Raw genomic sequence first — 23,187 nt, forward strand, 5'->3', positions numbered from 1 at the left:
TTGGTTTTCGGTGTTTTGCTTTTGTTTTCCTTTAAAAAAAAAACAACACAACTACTTCTACACTTAAGCAGCCTATCTATTCTAAGGGAATAGGTGGGAGAGGGAAGAGGGGGAGGGGAGGGGGAAATGGGCTCTGATGCCCAGCACGCTTCAGAAGCAAGGGAGCAGCAAGGAGGGTGCTGCTGCTCATGCAGAAGGCCCAGTGTTGGTCTTGCTGGGCTCGCTGACATGCCGCTTCCTTATGGCCTCCTGAGCCAGGTCACAGGTGATCGTGCCTTGAGCAACCTGGAAAATTCCTGAGTGCTCTGGGGATTCCAATACAGTTGTCATGAACGGATGACTCGACTTCCCGAAGAAGCTGCTTGCCCACCAGTGGCCTGGGTCTGATTTGGGAAGACCAGGATGGTGGGGGATCACTTCCACAGGAGCTGTTGCTGAAAGTGGAACCCAGACGCCTTTGGTAGTAGTCATGGGTTGCTACAAGTGAACCGCTGGACGGGATTGCTGCCATGTTGCTTGTTCTTCTTATGATGATGTAAACCTTAGTGGCGGCTCCCGAGCAGCCCCTGTCAGGCAGTGGGCTGCGGCGGACAATCACGGGTGACCTGGCTTGGGGGAAGGGGGCGCTAGGCCACAGAGCCCATTTGTAAAGGAGATTACGGGAGGATACTCCACGGCAACGAAAATGCAAGAGTTCTTTGGGTTTCAAGATTATATTTTTAATGGGGATAATTGTAAACTCCTGCACTTAGGCTAAAAAAAATCAACTTCACAGTTATAGTATGGGGAAAATGAGGGTAAAAAGCAGTTAGTGTGGAAAAAGATCTCAGTGTATCTTAGTGGATTTCTAAGTTCAGTATTGAATTTGCAGTGTGCAATGGCAGCCAAAAAATCTAACATGATCTTAACCTGCATTAATAAAAATACAGTGTACAGAACAGTGGCAGTATCATTTCCAATTGTTATCTTATGTGGAGCACTGGGTGTAGCTGTGGGTGTCACATCTTTGAAAGGCGCATTTTCTAGGTTAGCACATGACAAGAATGATAAAGGGATTCAAAATATCCAGGATCAGTTGAAGAATTTTGTCTACAGAAAAGAGATTTGGTGATCTGATACCAGTCTTCAAATTGTAGGATTGTCACATTCCAGAAAGATTAGATTTGTTATACATTGCCCTAGATATCATCAGAGCTAGTACTTAAGGGTGAAAGTCAAAGGGACAAAGATTTTAGCTTACCAAACATTAAAAACTAACAACAATTAGAATGAATCAAAAATAAGATAAGACCTCTCATAAGTTAATGAGTTCCCTGTCACTTCAGGTCTTCAGCTAGTGGTTAAATAATCAAGCTTAGTGATTTGAGTAGACCTTAAATTAGATGAAGCCTGCGATTATTTCCATCTCTTAAGATGTTAGTGATTCTACTTACACATTATGTGTTTTTACAGCTAGGTCCTAATTAGTGTGCCTTAATCCAATGACATGTTTGCATGTATTTGAATTCACAATATTTTAAGTTATAATTATGCAAAATATGGTCATTGTTTCCAGCCAATGGAAATATACAGTGTGAATTAAAGTAATGCAACTACTTGAATAAGATTCATTATGCGTACTAATCAAGACCTGTCTGTATTAAGACTTTGTAAAAGCTATATGACTAAATCCAGCAATATTAAACAGAACTATATAGCTTCATCTAGTCGCTTTTTGTGTAGTGTTGATTTGTGTTTTTATGGTCTAGAGCAGGGCTTTCCAACCTTAGGTTATTTTAGGGCTGCATTAAAATAAAATAATTATTCGAGGGCCGCACCCAGAATAAAAAATACAGTACACTAATAGAAAGTGGAGGAACACGTGTCATCAGTACGACAGGTGAAGGCGCAAAGTGCAAAAGCAAACACAAAACAACAAAGCAACAACGCAACAGTATAAAGATAGGTGTGTACTGACTAGTCCTCATTGTACAGACAGAACGCATCCCACAGATAGATTGAAAATTCTGTGTGATATGTTCTGTCTGTAATACTGCTTAAAAACCCCAAAGAAACATACGCATTCCATGCAAATTATTTTATTTTTTTGCTCGTGAAAATTAAAACCCACAGGCGGGCTGCATAAAATCATACTGCGGGCCACGTTTTGGACAGCCCTGGTCTAGAGCAGTAATTTTATTATTAAATGGGAAAAGCCCCTTAGGAAACAAGGGTACATTATTAGAAGACTCTTTAGTCAGTCTAAAAAAATGTTTGTTGAGTAATTACTATGCGCCTAGCAGAAGGGTACAGAAGTATAGGTAGTATTATCCTTTTTTTGTTATCTATACGTAGGATTTATTTGGGTAAATACTCATCAAATAAACTGATTTTTCTCTACTTTTAAATTGGTTTTCTTAAGCCATTTTAGGGGACCTTCTGAGAATTACTGTCATTCTGCGAAAGTTGTTGAAGAAGATAATAGAAATGAAATTCCTAAATTCTCTTAGCTTTCTTTATAATTTAGAGGATATATACTATGGGGTATTTTATTAAATACATTTAGAATATAGTACTTTGGGAACCCCTAGCTTTTCCAATGATATATGTTAAGCATCAAGTTTCAAAATCTAGGCTCTGTAGGTAGCATTTAAAAGCCAACTACAAATAGCTAATTACCTGAGAAACCAGAGTTGAATAGAAATTTTACAAGGGTAGTTTTAAAAGCTAGATTGCAAATGAAAGGGGAAGGCACCACATATTCCATGTTAGAATGGATGGTCATTAGGAAGATGGATTCATATAACCAAATAATATACTGTTTGAGCTAAAGAAGACCTAGTAAGACTTTTTTGTTTTTTTAAATAAAAAGTGGCTAAATTAAAATAATTTTATAATACTGGGTTTTGGGGTGGGAGGATCACAGACATAGCCCAAAACTTTTATTTTTATTTTTTGGAAGGGAGAAGGGAAGGCCATAGGGGTTAAGCGACTTGCCCAAGGTCACACAGCTAGTATGTGTCAAGTGTCTGAGGCCGGATTTGAGCTCAGGTCCTCCTGACTCCAGGGCCGGTGCTCTACTCACTGTGCCACCTAGCTGCCCCTAAAACTTTTAGTTTTATTAAAAGAAAATGAAATAACTAATCCTCAGGCTGTTCTTTTAAAATTCAATTAAGTAACCATTGTGTACCTGCTATATAGTAGGTTCTGCGAAGGATTCAAAGGAAATATATATGAAGAAAATATTCCATTTCCTGAAGGAATTTAGAGTCTCACTAGTGAGGAAGAACATAGAAATAAAAGTTACAGAACAATACTCATGATCTCATTGATGCGAGCATGCCTTCTAAAGATATAGATCACACCCTGTGTGATGGACACACGTCCATCCATGTTCATCCCATATGTTCACTGCAGGATGCCTGTCTAATGTGTTGAAGCCTTCCTCCTTTTCTTTTGATGTTGTAAAAATACCAGTGGACCATAGGGCTTTTCCTCATTCTGGCTTTGTGACCATCACCTTTTTCTTTTGTACATTTCTTTGACTTCCTTTAATTCAGTTCTTTTAGCACTTAACAGAGTGATTGGCACATATAGCAAATGCTTAATAAATGTTTGTTGACTTCTTTGAGGTTCTTTTTTATGTGTTGCACTCTTCTCTTACCCACCATGCACCTGTCTCTTGCTCTCATTAATAATACTCATTTGAGTCCTTCAGAGACTACTATTCCATGACTTGTAGGCATATGACAGCATTGATAGAATATTGGTGTTAAAGACAATGTGACAAAATGTAACTTAAATGCTAAAATGCATGGTCTAGACCAGAAGTGTCAAACATGCACGCTACTGAGTGTAGTCCACACCAAAATAAAATGTAGTACTTCTCTAATTTTAATGTGTTGATGTATTAATAAAAAAGAAATATATAAATATGTGGTTTTCTAAGTCAATATATGACCTGCAGGGATCTTCACATACAGTTTAGTAGCCTCGGTTTCTATTGGATTTTGACACCACTGGTCTAGATCATAAATCCCATAGGGATTTAGAAGTAGTCATCTGCATAGAACTTTGGAGTTAGATGAGACCCTAGAATAGTGCCTGGTAAGTAGTAGGTGCCTAATAAATGCCTGTTGACTGACATCTTGTCTCACACCTTCACATAGGTTCATAGTATTTAGAGCTGGAAAGGACCTTGAAAATAATCTAATCCCATACTCCCAGTTTACAAATAATGAAACCTGAGGCATAGGGAGGGGGAAAGACTTGTCGGCTTGCAAGGTAGCAAGTAGCAGAATTGGCATTTATGGATGAGGAAACAGGTTTAGAGAAATTAAATGACTTGTCCTAGTTTACATGGAAAATTAGTAGCTTACCAGGAACTTAAACCCCGAAATCTCCTGATTCCAAACTCTAGGCTTTTTCTGCTACCATGTACTGTTTACATATTAGGGAAAGAACCTTGGCCATGATGTGGTAGACAGGAGGGAGTAACATGATTACAGTAATGTTGTGGAAGAATTACTTTAGCATAGTTGTTTTTAAACTTTTTTGTGTCATGGACCCCTTTTAGCAGTCTGGTAAAGCCTAAGGATCTCTTCTCAGAATCATATTTTTAATTGCATGGGATAAAACATAGAGGATTACAAAGGAAACTAAAGAGTTAGTGAAAATAAAGATGTAATTCATTTCCTAGCCTCTGAAATCTATCCATAGATCTCCTGGGGGGTGGGGGTGTCCATGGACCCCAGGTTAAGAACCCCTGCTCCAGCTGCAGTGGGCCCAATGGTTTGGAGTGGTGAGAAATTCAAAAGAGTGAAGCCTATTAGTAGGCTATGGCAATAATGTAGGTTTGGGGTGCTTTGCACTAGAATGGTAGCATTAGGAAGGGAAAAATCAATAGAAACTGGTGAATGATTAGAATTTGGCACTCAAGAAAGAGAGAAATAAAGAATAATAACTCCGAAGTTTTTGTTGGTGGTGGAGAAAATTTATGGAGCACCTTGCCTAGTAGAAAAGGCTAAGTTGAGGAAAGGGCCAGCTTTTTTGTGTGTGGTTTTAGATGCTTGATAAGTTTGAAATGGGAAATATTTAGTAGACAGGAATGCTGAGTTAGAACTCAGGTGAGAAGACTTGTGATTTCCAGAGGTGATAGTTGAAGTGAGACTAGATACATTTTGGAGAGTTTTGAGAGAACTACATTTAAAAAAAAAGAACATATACAAGGCAAATTATTTGACTCTGGGTTATAGTTTGGGGAATATGGTTGAATTAATTGTAAGTAGTAGTCTGTAATGGTCTATAATTGGTCTGTAATGACACATGGTTATTATATAAATGGTCTATGATGACAAAACTGCTTTTCCTCAATTTGTGTTGTGAATTCATTCTATCAGTCCCTTGTTCCTCTAACATAATGTTAATGCACATAGTATGTGCTATGCCAGGGTCCATAAAAGGAAAGGGACAGTTAGCAAACTCATTAATTGAGCTACTATACCATTGGTGTTTAGGGCCTAAAAAAGTTTGGATTTGAGTTCCTAGTATGAAATAGAAAATCCAAACATACGTTTGCCACATAAACCACTTTATTGATGGGCTCATCAGGAAAGAAGCTCTTTATTTTTTGAATAGACATATAATCGTAAAATTGATAATTGTTTATTTCTGCTCTTGATGTAAGACATGGTACATGGTTTTGAGATCAGAGGACTGATCTCACACCTGGGTTCAAATTCTAACTATGATACTACTTCTGTGACCTTGGAGTTACTTACATGACTCTCTGGCCCAGTTTCCTCATCTGTAAAATGGGAGGGGACAGAGTTTGGAGTAGGTGACCTTGCAAAGTTCCTTTATGTCTTCTGTCTTCTTATAAAGTCTAATAAAAAGGACTCAGAAGATAAATGCAAAGTGGCAATGTCATCTAATCTTAGGACTCGTTGTTATCAATGCCAGTTGACATGAGTTTCTACTAACATGGATTTTCTATTAACAGTATGATGATTAAAGTTTTATATGGTCCTTTTTCCCCTTAGTGACTGAAAAACAGCTTGCTGAGAAGATTAAAGTTCTTTTACAAGAAAAAACAGAGATTTTAGAAAAGATGTCAGAATATGATCAGAAGGTATGGTGGTCCTGTTTGGTTTTATATTCTTTCATTTCTAATAACTCAGCCCTTTAATCATACTATGTTAGTCAATTATTTTCTACAAATTATCTAAATCTGAAGGAAATGCAAATATAATGCCTTCTGAGGTTATATTACATAAAGTGGTACCCACTTAAATATACAGTGTCCCAAAAGTCTTAGTGAATTAAAGCTTAAACTGAACTAATAATAAGACTTTTGAAACAATCTTTTTTATGGTGTTTTTCCAGTTTGCCTTTTGCTTCTTCTGAATCCTTTTTTGTATGTCTGTAGATCAAAAAAGCAAAGGAGTCAGTAAAGGAAACTAAGAAACAAAATATTAATCTTTCTGATGAAGCAGCTGGCCTTAAGGTAAAAATCCTCTCTATTTTTAGGATTATAGCACAAAAACAAAAGTAAAATCAGTGATTTTTAAAGTAACCATTGTATGTAGCAGGCACTTCGATAATTTGTTTCATTGAATTCATTCATCTTGATAATTTTTAGGAGAAAATCAGACGACTTGAAGAAACAAACCAAAAACTGGGTGACAAAGTGAAAAATATCCATTCTTTGTTGGAAACTGAGAAGGAACAGAATGTAAAGAAACAGGACATGGTAAAAAACATTCCTCTAATTTGGGTTTTTTTTGTATCTTGAGTTGAGACTTTTGCTGAAAATTGGTGAAAGACAGAGAAGTCTGTTTTATCTTTGAACATTTCCTTATAGCATTAGTTCTCAAAGGGTGGTCCTTGAGACCCTTTCAGGAGGGTCTGTGAGGTCAAAACTATTTTCATAATGCTAAAGATATTTCAATTTCTAACATGGTAAATTTAGATATCATCCATGTAAAAGCCTCTTTTAGGAGGAGGGGTTCTCAATAACTTTTAAAAGTGATAAAGAGGTTCTGACACCAGAAAGCTTGAGAACTGCTGCCTTAGATTTTGAGCACCTACTGCATGTATTTATCATTGTTGCTATTTATTTATAGTAATTTTTATCCTTTTTTATTCCTCAGAGAAAGGTAAAAAAAGACAAACTGCAATGGCAATGTTTCTTGTGAAATTTTCACCTGTATAAAAATTACCCAATAGTTTTGTTCAGTATCACTCTGCAGAGGCTAGAGAAACATCAGTTTGGGGCATCTGAGTTCTGAGGCTATTATATTTTCCTTTTTAAAAACAATTTTTTTTCCTCCTATTTTCTTCAATCGCATTGTCCATTTTAGTAGGCGTGATTATGTATGACCCTATAGATTCTATAGAACATTTGTGCCTTCTATTAGGTATTCCTTGCGTATTGTCCCTCCTCCATCCTCCTTTATTTTCCTGCACAAGTAGATCTTTAGATTTTAAGTGTTTTGGTCATCTTTACCAGAAGTGTAAGAGAATAAAGTTCTGTTAAATGTTACTTCTAAAAGTTTACTCATTTTGTGGGTCTGTTGAAATAGCTAACATTTATCCTTTTAATTGTTAATACACATTTTTGTTTACTGTTTTCTTTTTCATACAGATATTAGAAACTCAGAAATCAATAGAAAAGCTACAAGAAGTTATTACAATGCATTCTGTTGAACTTTCCGAGGTAAAATTATCTAACTTTTCCTGAAGGATTATAGTGGCAAGTGTGGTGGGTGAAAGATGAAATGACTAAGGAAACAAAAGTTTACCTTTTCAAGCATATCAATTTATTAAGTAATGTATGCCAATTGTCCAACAAATTGAGACGTTACCCTTCCTCAGCTTTGGCACTGGTCCCCAAATATAAGGGGAGGTAGATTTTTATGCATGAGAAAGTTAATCAGGTAAGACCAATTAATTAAAAGAAAACAATTAACCAGGATACAAAATTAGATAATCTGATTTCTAATTGGAGGAAAGATTAGGGACTTTCCAAGTTGGGAGGGGGAAAGTGAACAGGTGTAATTCCCTGGAATCAGAAAATGTGTTCCACTCCCCCCAAGTGTCTGTATTCAATCAAAGAAACATGGAAACAATAACTAACAACCTGTAAGAAGCCAGTTTTCAGATGAGACATATGGATTGCTTGAGATGTATAATTGTTAGAAAATTTCTTGCATCAGTCTTTAGATCTGACTGGGTTTCTAATCAGCATAACCTAGGTCCTTAGTTAAGGGTCTCTAAGCAGCAAGTAAGGATGGCCCAGCTTCCAAGCCAAACAATGCAATAAAGTTTTCTCACAGTTTCCATAATTTAATGAAGTTTTCTCACAAGACGTAAATTGGACTAGATCCGTAATTGAATAGAAAGGGACCTCAGCTAGCTCCATAATTGAGCCATGAGATGGAGTCAGTGTGGTTCACTCAATTCCCACTACCATTTGCTGTCCTATTCCCCTCAATTCTCTCAAGATACACCTTAAAATATAAATAGTTCATGATATCCTAATCTGCATGTTTTTGCATTTAAATACTCAAAAATCCAGTGTAGATATAGAGTAGCAGAGAGATTACAGTTTATATGGTAATCTTTTGCTGTAGGTGCAGGTAGCCCTTAATGAAGCTAAGCTCAGTGAAGAGAAAGTGAAGTCTGAACTGCATCATGTGCAAGAAGAGAATGCGCGACTCAAGAAGAGGAAGGAGCAGGTATAGTGAGATTTTCTTCCTTAAGTGCCTTAACTAAGTAGGTTTGTGCTTTTCTTATCTAACTTCTCTCAATTGCTCTTATATTTTTTGGTGAATTAACCCATTGGTAATTCACATTTATGTAGTTCTTAGTTTACTGAGTGATTTCTCCACAACTACCCTTTGAGGCATATAGTAAGCAGTAGTTGGAGCTTGTGTTATTAATGATGCAGAGCTTAAATTTTTATTTTCCAACAGCATAATAAATATGTGCATCAACATAAACAAGCCAGTGCATCCAGATTTCATGTCTTTTCCAAGTTCATGAGGCTGTTAAGAGGGTAATTTTTGTCTTTTGACTCAGGATTAGAGTTAATAAAAAGTCTAATCTTGTTTTAGCTCCACAGAGGACTTCTTTTCTCTAGACTAAGCATGACTAGTTCCTTAACCAGTCATTACATGATAGTGACTCAGGACTCTTCATGAACTCAGTTGCCATCCTCTGAACCCCTTTCATTTCGTTAATGTCTGTCTTAAACTCTGTCACCCAGAACTGAGCAAAATACTCCAGAGGAGGTCCGAAGATGGCAGAGTACAGTGGGACTGCCACTTCACTATTCCTGGAATCATCTTCTCTTCATGTAGCATTAGTGTTCAAGATCTCATTAGTTTTTTTGGCTAACACATCATATTGCTGACTCCTAGTTGAACTTGCAGGCCACCAAAATTCTTAGTCTTTTTCAGAACTGCTATCTAGTCATGCCTCCCCTCTCATGTAATTGTGAAGTCAGTTTTTTTAAGCTAGGTATTAAAAGACTTTTAGAATTATGCTTATGAAATTTCATCTTGAATTCAATATAATGTTCTAGCCCGTCAAGATCTTTTTGGATCCGAACAACTAACTTTTTCAGCTTCAGCTCATCCAAAAATTTAATGAGCATGCCATGAATTCCTTTATTTAATTCAAGGCATTTATAAAAACAGTAAACAGCCCACAGCCAAGAACACATCCTTGGGATGTTCTAGAGCCATAATAACATTGAGGTGTTCAAAGAGGACTAGTACCTCTGGTGTGATGGTTTGCTGAGCCCTTTCCAGGGCTACTCATCCACCTTTGGTATCTGCCTGGCACTCAACTCTGTCTTGTGGCTCCAGGAAACTAATTAGTGTGCACAGCAGCCACACTCTGGTAAGAAAACCATTTCAACAGACCTCAAACCTATTGGTGAGTTAGGGGGATATCTACTCCAAGCATGTAAAGAGTTCCCCTGATGTATTGTGTGGTTGAGAACAATTTGTTCCAATGGCCACGAAGGTGGCTGAAGCAGGTGTGTGGAGCATTTAGAGTTTGTCAGACGTTGAAGACCTTAATCATCCATTGCATTCCAGGCTATCACTAGTCTTCTTGACTTTTGTCTTGCCACTGGACTTCAATGACTCTGGAAGGGGAGAGTGAAGCTCTCTACCTCACTGAAATCCAATTCCCGCACAAGTCAAGACATCACCCTGTGGAGTCATTGGTCCTCTTCAAAAACAAAAGATGGAACAACAGAACTTTTAATCCTGTACTTTGAATGGAGCTATCATTTAGTTCTGAATCATGTATTTGTCTTCTCTAGTCTATATTTCTCCATCTTCCCTTCTGAAGTGGTATGCAGTAACTTTATCAGAAGCTTTGATAAAATCTAGGTCAGCTGTTCACAGTGTTTACATCATCTTCTGGTTGACTAATTCTGTTAAAAGAGAAAATAAGATTGCTTCACCTCTCACATTAGATGTATCTTCTAAAGAGACTGAAAGAATTGTCAGGCAGTAGTGTATACTCATTTTGTATTAAATGTATGATGGTGAGTATTTCATCAGGAGGCCTAGACTTGACATAAGTTGTTACTGAGAGACAAGATGAAGTGTGTACTATCATCTGTGCTAAGGGTCCATTCTGTGAATTACCAGCTTTAAGTACTATGGTCATTTGGGACAAAAGTATAACCTGAAGTTTACATTTTAATCAGGTTAACTAGTTTGTTAACTATTCCTTGGGCACTGTAGCTAAACCTTTAATTTCATCTTTGAGTTGATTCCATTCAGGCTTATGTAGGAAGAGTTCTCTGAAGGGAAGCACTTTCCCTCCTTCATTTATCCATAGTAATGAAATTAGCCTTAAGTTTAGGTAATAGAACAGGAAACAGACATTTTGTTCTCCCCTTCCTTCATGCCTCCAAAGTGGACTTCACATTTACCTTAAAAATATCAAGTTCAACGTATCAACTATCCGTTCAGTTCAGTTATGGTGGTAATGGTAGAGGGGAGAGGAAAACAGGAAGTATTTTATAGTGGAAGGGGCATTTAAATTTGAGCTGAGACCCCAGTTAAAATCTCTGCTGTGACACTTTTGTGTAACCCTGGACAGCTTTTCATCTTTGTGATCTTTAATAGGCCCGTCTGTAAGTTGGGCATACCTTCACAGGATTATTATGAGAAAAGCATTTTCAAACATTTAATGTTATATGAATGTTGTTTATTAGAACATTGTTATTCTTTAGAATCATTGTCTAGATTTCCTTGTGTGGTATTTATGAAAACCTCCACTAAAATTTTACTCCATTGTCTCCTTTTGATGTGACCTTTAACCCTGGATTCTTAAAGGCTATGTTAGCACATTAGGCAGCATAGCAAGTTCTACCAAGTCAGAACAACTTTGGGCATGGGTAGCGATGGATGCTATGTTTCATCCAAGGACTAACCTACCTAAATTCATAGATGTACATTATAAGGTTGCCTTTAGGTTTCAGTCACAGCAACTTTTTGAAAAACAGTCTTACTAAAAAATGATTGTAGTCTGTGTCAGTAGATGGAATAAAATAAAAAATAAAATTATCGATTGTTGTAAGTATTTATGGCATCCCTAATTGAAAGCAAGCTCAAATTAAAAAGTATTTTTGCTCGACTTAGTGCCATATGGGAATCAAGTTCCCTACTAAAGGAACAAAATAATGAGTTACTTTTAGCTTTGTTAATCCTTGGAAATGATTATCATTCCCATTCAAGGGAATCTGGTATGTGGAGACTGAAAAAACCCCAAAGTTGTCCAGATTTTAAGAAGGACAGCTGATTATGCTATTAAGAGCAATATGCTATAGATGCTTATTTCATTTATCTTTTTTCTTCGTTCGTTGGTGCCTCCAAATAAGTGAAGGATTTATAGTTTTATGTTTTCATTTGTCTTGTTGGTCCTGTTTTATTCCACCAAGGAGTAGGCTGTAGAAGAAATGGAATTCTCCCTTGGATCTCAGGAAGATATTAGTGCTGCAAACTGTGTATATTTAATTTTGAATTGTATTTGTTGGATGTCAATAAACCGGGATCATGTCCCTCGAGTCCCTTGAAAGAAAGAGCTTTAGTTGACTCTTTAATATTAGTAAGTATACAAATTATGATTTGTAGTAATATAGCCATTTCTTTCCCTAGCTGCTGCAGGAAGTAGAAGGTTGCAGTGAGCGACACAGTGAACTTACTGAGCAAATCAAATTATATCAGAAGACTCAGAAAGACACCGAAGAAGCCCTTGCTTACAAAGAGAATGAAATTGAAGTAAGTTCATGCTAAGGAATTTGTCTTTTTATGTTCTGTTTATGCAGTGGGGTGACATTTGGAGCTTATCTCTCATGCCTTTTGGTTTCTTCATTAGGTTTTGACTAATTGCATTATGCAGCTGAAACAACTTGATCTTGATTCTGAATCTGAGGGCAAAAATAATGAAGGAGGAAATGGCTGGGATGACTTAGCCAATGGAGAGATGTCAGATAAAATCACCTCAGGTAGCTCGTGGACTTTTTTGCTTATCCATTTTAACACTCTTGATTTTAAGGTAGAACATTTAGAACTTTCTCTGGGAGATGTGTCGTTAAATTTGTTAGCTAGGAACTGTTTTGGAAGTACACCAGGGGAAAACGTTAGCTTTACTATTTATACCTTTGAATATTAAATACGTCCCTAAATCTGGAGTTAAGTCTGCCCACTAATCAGACCTTAACTTCCAACGTAAGAACTTTTCTTTTTTTCACTTCTGCTAATGTTAGGGATGGGAAGAAGGGAGAAAATAGTGACCTGTATTCCATTTAACCTGAGCTGCCTCTGAAGAGTAAAGGAAAAACTAGGTTTAATCGTTGGATTTATTCTTATTGTTAAAACAACTTCAGGATGTGTTAGTAGCTATACTATAGGATTGATGTTTAAAACCAAGAAAGAATTTGTTCCTGCCCATAGGGACTTTAGTGAATTACCACAGACCTCTTTTTCAGTTCTTTGGTTTCAGAAACCAAGAGCAAATGCCCATCAGTTGCAGTGTGTAGTCTGTAGAAGCCATTTCTTGATCGGTTTGGGCTTGGGGAACAGAAAAAAGTGGCACATGCCAATTTCTGAAGCAGAAAAGAAAGCACTTTTCTAGTATTTACTTTTCAAGTGGGATATCTGCTTTGTCCCATAATTAAAATGTGTTTGGGTTTTGGTTTTAATTTTTTTACCCACAATGGAACAGCTTTTTACAAGAAAAAGTAGAAGCAAGAGAACAGGAATAGCCATCAGACAGGCACAAAACCAAACAAAGGAAGTGTGTCTCAATTGAAAGACAATTTTGTACCGTATGAAGCTCTTTTCAGTCCATGAACAACACTGCTAAACTTTGTTTTGGGCAAATACATCTATTATATAGAAGTTTATAGTTTCTTGAAGAGTGAAGGTAGCCTGTGTCCAACTGCTCAGTTCAAATTTTCTTGGAGTGTTTCATTTTTATTAAAATATTTGTCTTGGATTCTTATGAATTTTTGGAGGTAAAGGAATATAAAGTGACAAATAGTAAATTCCCCTTTTATTTTTTTCTCAAAGATAATCGGAATGAGAAGATGAAGAGCCAGATTAAACAGATGATGGATGTATCACGGGTATGATCTAAGTCCTTGTAGTACGGTGAAATGTCTATATAGTTCCCATCTTACATTTCATTTTAATAATTCTCTCTTCTCTAACTTGTAGGTTAAAACTACATTAACAATAGTTGAAGAAGATAGAAACCAATTGCAGTCCAAACTAAGTGATGAAATAAAAGCTCGGCATGAATTGGAAGGTAGGTTCTTCCTTGGAAAATGTTTTCTTTTTAAAAAAATATAAATGAGGCTGGTACAGATGGGACTGGAGCAGGCCTCAGGGCACTTAATCACTGGCAGCTGCAGCAGTTTCCAGACTTCTCAAACCACAAATGCCAAAGACAGCTTCAAAAGTCAGTGGGAAAGCTCTCTCATTTGGGTGAGAAAGGAGCATGATCTAGTTTCCCAACCCCAGGGTGGCGGCAGCTTCTGGAGCTCTCAGCTTACGGATGTTGGGGGAATCAAGTGGTTGATCTGGATTGCAGTCCCAGGTGGCAGGTCCTGGTGTGAGGAGGAGTGCTGGTATGGTGGAGCTGATGGCAGCTATGGAGAGGGAACCTGCCTTGCAGTTCCAGGACAGAAAAGAGTGCTTGTGGTTGCTCATGCACCAGAGCTCAGGCCAGGAGAGGAATAAACACCTCTCTTTTGATCACACCACTTTGGAGGAGCTGAGAATTTACAGGTCTCTAGAATATCTGTGAAAATAGCTGCATGCACAAAACATCTGAAACTTGGGGCAATACACCCTCCACTTAACAAAGAATTCGGAAGTCTAATAATTGGCTGGGAAAATGAGCAAACGGAAAAAAGACTACAAAAGGTTAGTGTCTTGGTGAAAAGGTATTTTCTTATGTCTTGGTGGTAAGGAAGATCAAAGCATACAACTGGAGGAAGACAGCAAGGTCAAGGGTCCCACATCCAGAGCCTCGAAGAAAAATATGAAATGATCTCAGGCCATGGAAGAGCTCCAAAAGGATTTGGAAAAGCAAGCAAGAGAAGTAGAGGAAAAATTAGGAAGAGAAATGAAAGTGATGCAAGAAAATCATGAAAAACAAGTCAACAGCTTGCTAAAGGCAACCAAAAAAAGTGCTGAAGAAAATGACACCTTTAAAAATAGACTAACCCAAATGGCAAAAGAGGTCCAAAAGAAGAAGAATGCCTTAAAAAGCAGAATTGGACAAATGGAGGTCCAAAGGCTCATTGAAGAAAATAATTCCTTAAAAATTAGAATGGAGCAAATGGAAGCTAATGACTCTATGAGAAATCAAGAAATTATAAAACAAAACCAAAAGAATGAAAATAAAAGAAGACAATGTGAAATATCCCCTTGGAAAAACAATTGACCTGGAAAATAGATCCAGGAGAGGTAATTTAAAAATTATTGGTGTACCTGAAAACCATGATTTAAAAAAAGAGCCTAGACATCATCTTTCAAGAAATTATCAAGGAAAATTGCCCTGATAGTCTAGAACCAGAGGGTAAAATAGAAATGGAAACAATCTACCAACATCTCCTGAAAGAGATCCCAAAATGAAAACTCGTAGGAATGTTGTAGCCAAATTCCAGAGTTTCCAGGTCAAGGAGAAAATATTACACGCAGCCAGAAAGAAACAATTCAAGTATTGTGGAAACACAATCAGGATAACATAAGATTTAGCAGCTTCTACATTAAGGGATCAGAGAGCTTGGAATATGCTATTCCAGAGGTCAAAGGAGGTAGGAGTAAAACCAAGACTCACCTACCCAGCAAAACTGAGTGTAATACTTCAGGGGAAAAAAAAATGGAATTTCAATGGAATAGAGGACTTCCAAGCATTCTTGTTGAAAAGACCAGAGCTGAACAGAAAATTTGACCTTCAAATACAAGAATCAAGAGAAACATGAAAAGGTAAACAGGAAAGAGAAGGCGTATGGGACTTGTAAAGTTGAACTGTTTACATGCCTACATGGAAAGAAAGATGGTATTTGTAACTCATGAGACCTTTCTCAGTATTAGGGTAGTTAGAAGGAGTATATGTCTGTGTGTGTGCGTTCTATATGTATGTATGCATATATATGTATGTGTGTGTGTGTGTGTGTGTGTGTATGTGTATATTTATAGACAGAGAGTACAGGGTGAGCTCAATATGAAGGGATGATACCTAAAATATAAAATTGTTGAGAGGAGTGTACTGGGAGAAAGAGAAAGGGAGGGGTAGAATGTAGTAAATCATCTTACATAAAAGAGGCAAGAAAGAGCTTTTACAGTGGAGGGGAAGAGGGAAGAGGTGAGAGGGAATAAGTGAGCCTTTACTCTCTGGATTTGGCTTAAAGAGGGAATAACATTCAGTTGGGTATGGAAATCTATCTTATCTTGCAGGAAAGCAGGGGGGAAAAGGATAAGGAGATAATAGAAGGGATGGCAGATTGGGGGAAGGGGTAATCAGAAGCAAATACTTTTGTGGGGGGACAGGTCAAGGGAGAGAGTGGAATAAATGGAGGGAAGAACAGGAGAGAGGGAAATGTGGTTAGTCTTTCTCAATATGACTTGTTATGGAAGTGTTTTGCATGGCTACACATGTATGACCTATATTGAATTGCTTTCTCAATGAAGGTGAGTGGAGAGGGAGGAAGGGAGAGAGAGAATGTGGAACTCAAAGCTTTAAAAAAATGAATGTTAAAAAAATTGTTTTTGCATGCAACTGGGAAATAAGGTGTACAGGCAATGGAGTATAGAAATCTATCTTGCCCTATAGGGAAATAGAGGAGGGCGATGGGGGCCGTGATAGAAGGGAGGGCAGATTGGGGAAGGGGTGGTTGGGGAGGGCAATGCTGTCCTGAGGTGGGGGCAGGGGAGAGATGGGGAGAAAGTTTGGCATTCAAAATCTTGTGGAAGTGAATGTTGAAAACTGATAATAAATTATATAAATCTCAAAAAAAAATTTAATAAATGAGTTTGTATGTGAGAATTGAATATTCTCACTTACCTACCCCGGTGTCATTTATCACATGCACACACAAACAGGCAGAACATTTTTTTTTTACAGAACAAATTAAGAAGTTGGAACATGATTCTTCTTCGCTGCAGTCAGCCAAAACACAGTTAGAAAGTGAATGTAAAACTCTGCAACAGAAAGTGGAGATTCTCAATGAACTCTACCAGCAGAAAGAGATGGCTCTGCAGAAGTAAGTTTCTGTGTACTCAATAAATATTTAATGGACGAATGAGTGTGCTGAGACACACACCATGTATGTGGTCACATATTGACTTAGAAAACCACCACATATGTTTATCTTTTTTCTTAATTAATTGTTCAGTTATTTCAGTTGTGTTAACTCTTTGTGACCACCTTTTGGGTTTTCTTGGCAAAGATACTAGAGTCGTTTGTCATTTCCTTCTCCAGCTCATTTTACAGATGAGGAAATTGAGACAGAGTTAAGTGACTTGTCCAGGATCACACAGCTATTAAGTGTCTGAGGCCAGATTTGCGCTCATAAACAGGAGTCTTCCAGACTTTAGGCCTGGCATTCTATCTACTGTGCCACCTAGCTGCCCTTTTTTTTTCCTTAATTTAATAAAAAAAATTAATTTTAATTAATTTTTTAAATTAATCCTACACCTCTGGTGTAGCAGATAGGCCACTTGACTTTGAGTCAGGGAGACCTAAGTTCAAATCCCCTCTCAGACCATTACTGGATGTTTGATCCTGGGCGACCTCCATAGGCCTCAGTTTTTTAATTTCTAGAATGAGGGAAGTTGAATTAGTTAACTTCTGAGTTCTTTTCCATCTTTAAAGTTATGATCCTGTGATACCAGCTTATGTATTGACAGTGTCTTGTCTTCACCCTTTTATCAAATTCAGAAGTTTGCATTTAGAAAGCTAGCTTTTTTTTTATAATACAACTTAGGTAATTATTACCTAGGAGATGATTGTTATATGTTCTTCTTTATTAAGTCTTTCAAAATCACCTTTTTTATGTCCTTACTTGCGCTAACATGGACTTATAGAAATATAGGATTTAGATCACCTAGTACAACTCCCTCAGTTTACAGATGGGGAAACTGAGGCCCAGAGTAATTATGATTTGCTAAAGGGCACATGGTTGATAAATAAGGTCTGAAGAACCTCATGTCAGTCTTTCAGAGAGAAGAATACTGAACTCATGCTAGATACTGAGTATGTGTTTTAAAAGAGAAAAAAACAACCCTCAGGAGTATTAGGCCCAGGGGTAGCATGGCTTGTCTTTATACATATTCAAAATGGGAAACTTTCCAGGAAGCAAAGAATTTTTTTATCTACTTCATTTCCGTCATGCTCAATACATGTTTGGACACACAGTAGGAACAAAAGCATCGCTAGTAAGAACTTAATGAATACTTTATTGAGCAAACATTTATTGAGTATATACTATATGTAAGTCCCTATCTGGGTGCTGGGAACACAGAAGAGCTATAAGACCCAGCCCTTTACCCACACGGGGTTTGTGTCTCGCTGTGGAAACAAGACAAACATAACTTTCCACTAGCAGATTTCTACCTCACTTTCATTTGACCTCATAGCACTTTGTGTTCTGTATGTATTTATTATATTGATTTTAGTTCAGCGGTCATTGATTGAATATTCAGGTACTACATTTCAGAAATTGATAAGCTGGAGTGTCTAGAAGGAGGTCAACCAAGATATTTAAGGGGTCTTATGGTTTATGGTTGAGTTGATTATCTTGGTGTTACATAAAAATGGCATGTTACTTTATCAGTTTAGAGTAGCTAGTTTTCCTTGTGAGCTACCACAACCCTTCAAATGAAGAACTGATTTCCTTGTGGAGGGAGGGGACCATATCTTTTCACTTTTATCCAGTATAGTGCCTTTCATGTAGTAAATGAATAATGCATGCTTACTGATTGGAGTTAGAGCTAAGGTATATTAGAAGCTATGTTACTTGTCAGGTAGATGAGAAGGATGACACCTTTGTCACTTGTCAAGAAGATCTAGGTTCTGATTCTGAGCAGTGCCTACTCTTTGTATGACCTTGGGCAAGTCCTCTCTGGGCTTCAGTTTCTTCCTTTACAAAATGAAGAATTGGACTAGACAGCCTCTGAGACCTTCTTTGTTTAATCTTTGATCCTATGAAGTGCATATTTACTTTTCTTCAAATGACTTAAATAGATTCTAGCACATTATTAACCATAAATATTTTGTGTCATTTTGGAGTTTGGTTGAGAAAAGCAAAAGTATTGAGAATCTCAAGCAGGTGGTTAAATATTGTTTCTGATTCCAGGAAGCTCACTCAGGAAGAGTATGAAAGGCAAGAAAAGGAGCAGAAGCTCACTGCTGCAGATGAGAAAGCCAGCTTGGTTGCAGAAGAAGTAAAAACTTATAAGTGAGTTCAGCTTCTAGAGTCTTCCTATGGAAATTGCTGCTTGCCTTTTTTCTTTTTTGATTTTTTTTAAAAAATCTTTTATAGGCAAAGAATTCAGGAGATGGAAGATGAATTACAGAAAACAGAGAGGTCATATAAAAATCAGGTATTGATCTTATCACCCTTCATTCATAATCTGTAGAGTATTTAATGAAGATAATCATGCCATTAAATATATCAAACTACAAATTTTTGTTTTGTGCCTTTTAGATTGCTAGTCATGAGAAGAAGGCCCATGACAACTGGGTAAGAGGATTCCTTTTGTTTCTTGAATGCAAAATATTTGAAAAATGCTTTTACAGGTTCTATTCATAATTTAATTTCTACCTTTATATTATTTGTTCTTACTTTATTTCATTTTATTTTACAATAGCTCATTGCTCGTGCTGCAGAAAGAGCTCTTGCAGAAGAGAAGAGGGAAGCAGCCAACCTGAGACAGAAGTACGTATGTGATCCATTGACATCCATTTCTCAGGGTGGTGTTGTGTTTCTGAATTATGTTGGTATTGTTACTTACTTTTTTATTAATTTATTTTTTATTTTTAGTTTACAACACTCAGTTCCACAAGTTTTTCAGTTCCAGATTTTCTTTTCCTTCCCCTCTCCCTCCCCCAGGATGGCATGTAATCTGATATAGGTTCTGTATATACCTTTGCATTGAACTTATTTACATAATAGTCCAGTTGAAAGAAGAATTATAACCAATGGAATGAATCATGAGAAAGAAGAATTGAAACCAAAAAAGGAGGAGAAAAAAAAAAGCAAATAGTTTGCCTCAACCTGCATTCAGACTCTGTAATTCTTTCTCTGGATGCACATAGCTTTTTCCATCATGAGTCTTTTGGGGCTGTCTTTGAACCTTGCATTGATGAGAAGAGCCAAGTCTATCAAAGTTAGTCCTTACAGACACCGTGTGTCTATAATCATGTATAATGTTCTCTTGATTCTGCTCTTCTCACTCAGCATCAGAAATATAATAGCATGTAAGCATATAAGAAATAAGGAGCAGATGAACTGCCATTATCACTTGGAAAGACTTATATAAATTACTTTCTTTATTGATTATCTCATTTTCCAAACCCTTTTCAAGTTCGTTCTCTCTCTTTATTAAAGATTAATAGAAGTGAATCAAAAAATTGCAATGCTCCAAAGACCAATGATTGTAAAGCCAACTCCAGGAAGACCTGATCATCAGATTCCCCCACGGAGAGGTAAGGAGAATTTCATTAATCCTACTACTTTTCTCTTTGAGAGATAATTAGAATGGAGGTCAAAATCTGTAGTCTGTGAATATTGTAATCTTCTTAACATAATCTTTAGCACTTAATAGTGAAAACTAGTTGTTATAGGATAGTGATGAGACACTGTCTTCTCCAGGGCCCCTCAGCCGAGATGGTTCTTTTGGTCCATCCCCTGTGAGTGGTGGTGCACCCTCCCCCCCAATGATGATGGAACCACCTATACGGTCAGTCTCTGCTACCCTTAACCGAAGAGATGTACCTAGAAGTGAATTTGGTAAGCAATTGGCTTTTTACCTGCAGAGTACTGTGTTGACATGACTAATGTGAAAATATGTTTAATAAGAATTTATATGTAGAGAGCCTTTATCAGATTGTGTACTGTCTTGGGGAGTGGGGAGGGGGAGGGGAGTGAATGTTGAAAACTAAAATTAAAGGAAAAAAGTTTAAAAAAAAACTACTAGTATAATTATAGTAGTTCAGAGTTCCTAGTTAGGCAGTTTTTTGATGTTAAAACTAGGTTTTGGCTTTCTGATTTTACAGCAATTTATGTTTATCTAGGTTATATGTAACCTTTTTATGTTTCAGTCAGAATAAAGATATAGGAAAATTTAGGTAAAAACCATGTTGACAACTTATTTCTTCCCTTTTAGGGATCTGTATGCAAATTACATATTTAGAATTTTGTGTCTTAAGAACTTTTTTTAGAAAGCAGTCTACCATTTAGGTTTGGTATATCACTATATATGATAATAGAGTCTGCTATAGAACAGATTTTCCTTACTGTTCTCTTCCTTACCTGGAGATCCCCTCAAGGTTATTACCCTGAACTGGGAATGATGATGAAATTACTACACAATCTTGTTTCCTAACAGATTTGAAAATACATGAATAAGTAGAACAAAGTGAAACACTAAACAGTTGGAACATAAATTTTATTCATTTTCCCATTTCAGATTTCTTCAACAACTGTTGTGTCGGGTGTCTACTTCCATTTGTGTATTTATTTTAAAATCTTCAGCTATACATGTAGAAGATAAAACTTCTATTGATCTTCAAAATTTTAGATATTTTTTAAGAAACCAAGACTCTGAATACTATTTTATATTTTTAACAAAATTCTTATTGCTCTTAGCATTTTATTTGAGGACTGTTCTGTGTTAGATGGCAAGACTGGCTTTGTTTTTTTTAATTGGTAGATCTCTTTTTTTAGGGTTTGACATTTAATGGAGTTAATCTAACCTGCCTACATGGTGTTTACCTAGCTTGATCATTTAAAGCTTGTTTCAGCTCTCTTTCTTTTTCAAGGGTCTGTAGATGGGCCTCCTCTTGGTCCTGGTCTGAGGAGGTCATCTGAAGTGTCTGGAAGAACATCTGCCTCTGGTAAGGAAACTAGATTTATTAGGGGGAGTAAGAGCTAGAGAGGAAATAACAAAGTACTCCTTGATTTTTCTCATTCATAGAATTTTAAATTAAGAATGTATGTAAATGCATTATCTGTCCTATTAACAGATTTGGGCCCTGGTCTAGTCCCTTTGATGAATAGTGGCCCAAGAAGCTCTTCTCCCTCAACAGTGCTGGATGGCATGGTAAGGTCATAGTCATTTCCATTGCTCTATTTTAGGAAACATTTATGTAATCCCCTCTACTTGCCTTATCTCTTAATTACGTGTTCTGTTCTATTATATCTGTACTTTTTCATTAAAAAAAAAAGCAAACCCTTCCCCCAGAGGCTGAAGGCCCCTGTGCTCCTACTGTTCCAACATCAGCTGAGGAGTCAGTGCCAGTAAGTATTTGGAGGCTGAAAATGGAGCTGGGCTTTACTTGCTACTTTTTGGGAAATCTGGGGAAAACTAAGGAGAAGCATGATACTGTTTTTCAGTGCTTTAAGTGCATGGCACATGTGGTTGACCTCTCACTTGGTTTTAGAGGATTGCTGTGTTAAACTTTCTTATCTGTCATGGGTTAGGCAACTGACTTTCTCTTGTCTGTTGTGGGTTAGGAGACTAATTGCTTTGGGGCACTTGATGGTAGAGGTCTTTTCATGCAAAACAAAGTTATATAACTTTTGGGTCTGAAGCTACTTGCTTCATATACAGTATAGATTCCTTTTAGGCAAGTAGTAATAATAATTCACATATAGCAAATTAAAGTTTGCAAAGTAAATTGGTTGCATATAAGGACATCATCTCCATCCTGGAAGCTAGATATACTGAGTATTAACAGTTTTACATTGGGCCTGTCACTAAGAAGAGCTTGTAAAATTAATCACCTGTAATTTGGTGCATTCTGCTGTGTTCATTCCTGCCCTTAATTCTGGTTTCCTTTCATCAGCAAGAAGTTTTTCCAGTTATTTGGTATGAATAGTCTAAAACTGTTGTGCAGGCAGTCCACAACTTATGAACAAGTTCTATTCTAAAAATTCATTTCAATCAGTTTGGTTCTTGGAATACATTTTCCTGTATTTCCTGTATGGAATACATTTTCCTGTTCCCAAGCCACTTACATCATAGGACTTCGAAAACTATCTAAACCACGGTTGAGGAACCTGCAGCCTCGAGGCCACATGTGGCCTCTTAGGTCCTTGGGTATGTATGACCTTTTGACTGAGTCCAAGTTTTATAGAACAAATGCTTTTATTAAGGGGATTTGTTCTGTGAAGTTTGGATTCAGTTAAAGGGCTGTACTTGAGGACATAGAAGGCTACATGTGGCCTTGAGGCCGCATGTTCCCCACCCCTAAAAACTAATAGGTACCTGAACAAGAAAACTCCCTTCATAGAATATTTAACAGGTAGTTAGGCTTTGTTGAAGATCTCCAGTAAGGTGGAACCTACCATCTCCCAAGGCAGCCCACTCTCATTTCGGTTACTTCTATTAGGCCTGTGGTTTACTTGGGGGAAAGGATTCCGTGACAAACTCTCTTCCGCTG

The 23,187-nt window shown here is 37.2% G+C and overlaps 1 protein-coding gene across 8 annotated transcripts in view; it reads left to right on the top strand.

The window, feature by feature from the left end:
* Nucleotides 1-23,187, top strand: part of MIA3 (MIA SH3 domain ER export factor 3) — a 70,345-nt gene that overhangs the window by 41,183 nt on the left and 5,975 nt on the right. For 2 of the 8 annotated variants that reach the window (XM_036754123.1, XM_036754127.1), the window contains 19 exons: nt 6,021-6,109; nt 6,407-6,484; nt 6,620-6,730; nt 7,625-7,696; nt 8,613-8,717; nt 12,165-12,287; nt 12,385-12,517; nt 13,581-13,636; nt 13,728-13,818; nt 16,645-16,783; nt 18,878-18,979; nt 19,064-19,124; nt 19,229-19,264; nt 19,392-19,459; nt 20,132-20,229; nt 20,396-20,533; nt 21,565-21,639; nt 21,769-21,845; nt 21,971-22,042. In XM_036754123.1, the coding sequence (XP_036610018.1) occupies nt 6,021-6,109; nt 6,407-6,484; nt 6,620-6,730; nt 7,625-7,696; nt 8,613-8,717; nt 12,165-12,287; nt 12,385-12,517; nt 13,581-13,636; nt 13,728-13,818; nt 16,645-16,783; nt 18,878-18,979; nt 19,064-19,124; nt 19,229-19,264; nt 19,392-19,459; nt 20,132-20,229; nt 20,396-20,533; nt 21,565-21,639; nt 21,769-21,845; nt 21,971-22,042 (1,724 nt within the window). The remainder of the gene's footprint in view (nt 1-6,020; nt 6,110-6,406; nt 6,485-6,619; nt 6,731-7,624; nt 7,697-8,612; nt 8,718-12,164; nt 12,288-12,384; nt 12,518-13,580; nt 13,637-13,727; nt 13,819-16,644; nt 16,784-18,877; nt 18,980-19,063; nt 19,125-19,228; nt 19,265-19,391; nt 19,460-20,131; nt 20,230-20,395; nt 20,534-21,564; nt 21,640-21,768; nt 21,846-21,970; nt 22,043-23,187) is intronic. The other 6 variants (XM_036754124.1, XM_036754128.1, XM_036754125.1 and 3 more) reach the window with 3 other exon arrangements.

The sequence above is a fragment of the Trichosurus vulpecula genome, chromosome 4, assembly GCF_011100635.1.
Source record: "Trichosurus vulpecula isolate mTriVul1 chromosome 4, mTriVul1.pri, whole genome shotgun sequence".
Taxonomy (NCBI): Eukaryota; Metazoa; Chordata; class Mammalia; order Diprotodontia; family Phalangeridae; genus Trichosurus; species Trichosurus vulpecula.